This window comes from Perognathus longimembris, chromosome 23 (assembly GCF_023159225.1).
Source record: "Perognathus longimembris pacificus isolate PPM17 chromosome 23, ASM2315922v1, whole genome shotgun sequence".
Taxonomy (NCBI): Eukaryota; Metazoa; Chordata; class Mammalia; order Rodentia; family Heteromyidae; genus Perognathus; species Perognathus longimembris.
This window is the reverse complement of record NC_063183.1, coordinates 2,439,530-2,444,394: the sequence shown is the minus strand read 5'-3', so window position 1 is coordinate 2,444,394 and position 4,865 is coordinate 2,439,530. Positions and strand designations below refer to the sequence as shown.

The window sequence follows — 4,865 nt, the reverse complement described above, 5'->3', positions numbered from 1 at the left end:
GTTGGAAACACCCATTGCTTTTGAAATACGTATCTGACCTTACAGTATTATAGTTAAACCCTTCAGCAAACCCGTGTCATTCAGGGTGAAACCAGACATCCTTTGCAAGATATATAAGCTACTCTGAACTATCATCTCAAGCTGGTTTTCAACCAATCCATCCACTCACACCCTCACTTCAACCACAACTCTTCTAGCTGACCTAGACATGCCAGGCCACTGTACTTATTCTGCTGCCCATGCCCTCTGCTTTCCTGCCTTCTCCATCTCTCCCTTAAAGATGCCTTTCTCAGGCGAGTATGTTCCTGCTCTGGATTGGACTCATTTCCCAGAATGATCATGAGGCAAAACTACCCATCATATTTTACCCCTTCTGCATGCACTTACTTGCCCTTCCATCATATTTTACCTCTTCTGCATGCATTTACTTGCCCTTCCATTTGCACCTTGAATTAGAAGTAACACAGAGCCTTCACCAGATGCAATACCCACCTGATCTTGGACTCATCAGCCTCTAGAACTACAAGCCCAACCAAACCTCTCTTCTTTATAAATTACCCAATTTCAGGCATTCTGTTAAAACAACAGAAAATGCCCTGTGATATCTGTTATTGTGGACAGTTCCATGAAATGAAATTGGCTGACATCATCTTCATAACCCAATCTAATCAGTTCCTTTGTTTTTCTACTCAAGTCTCACATTGGGGTTAGAACGTATCAGAGTGCTCATGCTGGCGCCTGTGTCTGTTCTCTGTCTGGAAGAGGAGACTCTCCAGTCACCTACTCCATGGATCTGCCTCAAATGAGAAAGAGGTTATTCTCAAAAGAAAACTAAGAGAGTCTAGAAATAAAGGCACACAAAATCGATTAGATGATTTCCCATAAGGAGCCAAGGTAAGATCATCCTTTCAAAGAAAATAAAATAATCTCTCCACAAAGGGTGCCAGAACAGTTGGATAACCATATGTCAAAAAAAACTTAGTTCCTTACCTCACATCACACACAAAATTTAACTCAGAATGAATCATAAACCTAAATATTACAAGTTAAAACTATAAAACTTCTGAGGTACTTTTATGACCTTGAGCTAGGAAAATATTTCTCAGAAATGACACTAAAAGTACAACCCATAAAAGAAAATCATAACTAATTGGACCTCATTAAAATTTAAAACTTTTGCTCTTTGAAAGACAAGAAAAATGAAAACACACCACAGACTAGACGAAAATATTTGCAAAACACATAAAGGACTTGTGTTGAGCATAATGAATGCTTGCAACTCAATAAGACAACACACTTCTTTAATAGAGAAAATATTTTAACAGTTTTGCCAAAGAAACTATGCCAATGGATAATAAGCATGTAAAAAGGATATTAATATCATTAGCCAACATGGAAATACATATTTAAGCCACAATAAGATGCCATTCTACATACATTAGAATGGTTAAATTTTTTTAAAGATGAAGAAACCAAGTATAAGAATATGGAGTAAACATAGTCCTCATACATTGACCTGAGAATATAATATGGGTGAAGCCTCCTTGGAAAATGATTTAACAATTTTATTTCCCTTACAACCCAGAAATTCCACTCAAAAGTATCTATTTAAGACAAATGTAAACATATGTCAACACAGACATCTATGCAAGCATTATTCACAACAGTCAAAAAGTGGACAACTGCTGGGCATTAGTGCCTCACATTTATAATCCTAGCTGCTCAGGAGGCTGAGATCTGAGGATCAGGATTCCAAGCCAGCTCAGGCAACAAAGTCTGTGGCACTCTTATGTCCAATTAACCACCAAAAAATCCTGTAGTGGAGATGTGTGGAAGGACGCTAGCCTTAACTGAAAAAGCTGAGGGACAGCACCCAGGCCCTGAGTCCAAGCTCCAGGACTGGCACAAAGAAAAAAGTGGACAAATCAAAGTCAACAATTCGTGAATTTAAAGCCAAAACTTGGTGCATACATAAAATAATAAATTACTCATGCTTGAAGTTGTAAGTTCCATCTTCGGGGAGGGCTCCATGCAGATGCCCCGCACCTGTTTAAGTCTGTGCCCAGTACCTGAGTTACCTAGGTAACTGGCAATTACCTCCTCCTTCTCTGAGGTCACATCCAATCCACCTGGCCATATCTCCCACCTTTTCCTATATAATCTGGCTCTACACAGTCCCCTTCTTTTTCCTTTTCTCTCTTACTCTTTCTTTTTGCCTTCTTCCTTCCCCTCTATCTCACCATGCCTCCATCTTGTGTGGGCTGGCAGTTTGCTTTCCCCCCAATAAACTCCTCTCTTCCTGAACCATGTGGCGGGCTTCCTTTCTGGCTAACCTTACAGAGGTAACACAGAAAAATCTTGAACATAGGATAAGTGAAAAAAAGCCAGACAGATCAAACCATATATCCTATGGTTCTATTTACAAAGAATTTCTAGAAAAGGCGGTGTTGAGATGGAAAACACATTGGCTGTTGCCGGGAGCTAGAACTTGGAGCAGGAACTAGCTATAAATGGGGATGAGAAAATTTGGGAAGTGTTGGAAGTATTCTAAAACTGGATGATGGAGATAATTGCGCAATGATATAAATTTGTGAAGACTCATCGAACTGTACACTTACAAAGTGGGTGAATGTTAACTGCATGTAAATTATACCTCAGCAAAACTGCTTAAAAATAAACCATGGTCTCCACCCTTGTCCCTCAGGCATCTCCCCGTTCCCTCTACAGCCGTCTCCACCTCCACTTCCAACTCTGATTTCCACTTCCGGTCGCTCTAAATTCCAGAGACTCCCACTTCCGGCCCCTCTTCTGCTTCTGGTCGCTCTTAGTTACACTTCCGCTCCCAGCCAACCTTACCCCAGTCACCCCCATTTCTGCCCCTGAGTTCCAGTCGATGCCCACTTTGCTTCCCTCTCACCCGAGTTCCAGCCACTCCCGTTTCCGCTTCCTCTCACCCTTGGTTCCAGCCAACACCCACTTCTGCTTCTATCAATCTTCATTCCAGCCATTCCCAGTTCCACTTCTGGTCGCCCGAAGCACCAGCCATCTCCATTTCCACTTCCGGTCATCCTCAGTGGTCCAGCCAATGCCCATTTCCCCTTCTGGTCAGCCTTAGGTCCCAGCCATTCCCATCTCTTCTTCTGGCCACTTCCTGCCAACACCCACTTCCGGCCCCCTGTGGCGGAGGCTGCTGCGCCTGCGTGGTTCTTGTGGGCGGGCGTTTCCGGTCTCCCACCTGCTGCGCCGCATACTGGCGGCCCAAGACAATGAGCCACAACGGGGAGAAGGAAGGGGACAGGGGCCTCCTCGGCACTCCGGGGGGTCCCGCTAAGGCCTGGAGGACGGATAACACAGACTTCAAGCAGCAACGGCTGCCCGCCGGGGAGCCCATCCTCACGGCGGGCACAGTGCTGCCCGCCTTCCTGGCCATCAGCCTCCTCTTCATCCCCCTGGGCGTCGGCCTCTACGTCACCTCCAGCAACATCCAGGAGATGGTGGTGGACTACACGGGGGTGGAACCTTCCAGCCCCTGCCGGAAGTGCCTGTCCCCGGAGGTCACGCCCTGCGTCTGTGCGGTCAACTTCACCTTGGACCGGCCCTTCGAGGGCCGCGTGCTCATGTACTACGGACTGAGCAATTTCTACCAAAACCACCGGCCCTACGTGAAATCCCGGGACGACCGGCAGCTGCACGGGGACCCCCAGGCTCTGCTGCACCCCAGCAAGGAGTGCGAGCCCTACCGGCGGCACCGCGGCCTGCCCATTGCGCCCTGTGGCGCCATCGCCAACAGCATGTTTAACGACACACTGCAGCTGTTCCTGGTGACCCGGGACCCTTCGGGCCCCGCGCTGACACCCATCCCCCTGGGGAAGAGGGGCCTGGCCTGGTGGACTGACCGACGCGTGAAGTTCCGAAATCCTCCCGGAGAGAAGAGCCTGCAGCAGAGATTCCAGGGGACCACAAAGCCGGTCAGTTGGCGGAAACCGGTATACATGCTAGATGATGATGATGATGATGGTGGCGGTGAGGACAATAATGGGTTCCTGAATGAGGATTTCATCATCTGGATGCGCATTGCAGCTTTGCCTACTTTTCGGAAGCTATATCGCCTTATCGAAGGGAGAAATGATTCGCATCCCACGCTACCAGCTGGAAGATACTATTTGAACGTCACCTACAACTACCCTGTGCATTCCTTTGACGGCCGCAAACGGATGATCCTGAGCACCACTTCATGGATGAGAGGAAAAAATCCATTCCTGGGCATTGCTTACATGGCCGTGGGGTCCATCTCCTTCCTTCTGGGGATTGTGCTGCTAATAATTGATCACAAATATAGAGACAATAATTATACTGTTGATGTTACCATTTAGTTTTGTGTATTAAAGATGAATCTGCCGTATGTGCATGAAGGGCAGTTTGATGTGCAACCTAGCTTTTGAATGCTGGTGTGTAGTTAGTATATCATTTTTGAAGTTAGCACTTTAAAAACATTTGTCTTTTGCTTCTTACCTATGGATGGCTTCTGAAAATACATGTGTGTTTTTTTTAAGTTAGCTTTGTTGATTATATCAACACTGTAACTGCTAAAATGGCATTGTAATAATTAGCTTTGTATTGGGACTAGTTACGTGATACATTCAGCCTCTTTTGGGTGAAATGTGACAAGTCTACCGCTTAAATGGTCATGCTGTGTTGATGTTATATTGACAGATGATACTGTAGATGTGTGCCTCTTGTAGGAAGAAAAGAATTGCAAGATGTATAAGTGTCATGACTTGCTAACCTTTCCAGGATTTTGTCCTAGAAAGAGAAAGACAAAAATCTAAAAGACCAAATCTAAATAAAACACTTCAGCATTTTCA

At 45.5% G+C, this 4,865-nt stretch overlaps 1 protein-coding gene across 2 annotated transcripts; it reads left to right on the top strand.

Moving 5' to 3' along the window:
* Positions 1-3,266: 3,266 nt before the first annotated feature.
* On the top strand, positions 3,267-4,373 carry LOC125340989 (cell cycle control protein 50A-like). 2 transcript variants are annotated; one of them, XM_048332957.1, is made up of 2 exons: positions 3,267-3,497; positions 3,606-4,373. In XM_048332957.1, exons 1-2 carry the CDS (start codon positions 3,267-3,269, stop codon positions 4,371-4,373), a joined length of 999 nt encoding a protein of 332 aa, XP_048188914.1. The 2 variants fall into 2 exon arrangements, with proteins under 2 accessions (XP_048188914.1, XP_048188912.1); XM_048332955.1 differs by having other exon boundaries at positions 3,267-4,373.
* The last annotated feature ends 492 nt before the right edge of the window (positions 4,374-4,865 follow it).

Excerpts from the sequence above, each read along its gene's own strand:
- LOC125340989 (XM_048332955.1), top strand. The coding sequence starts at position 3,267 with ATGAGCCACAACGGGGAGAAGGAAGGGGACAGGGGCCTCCTCGGCACT.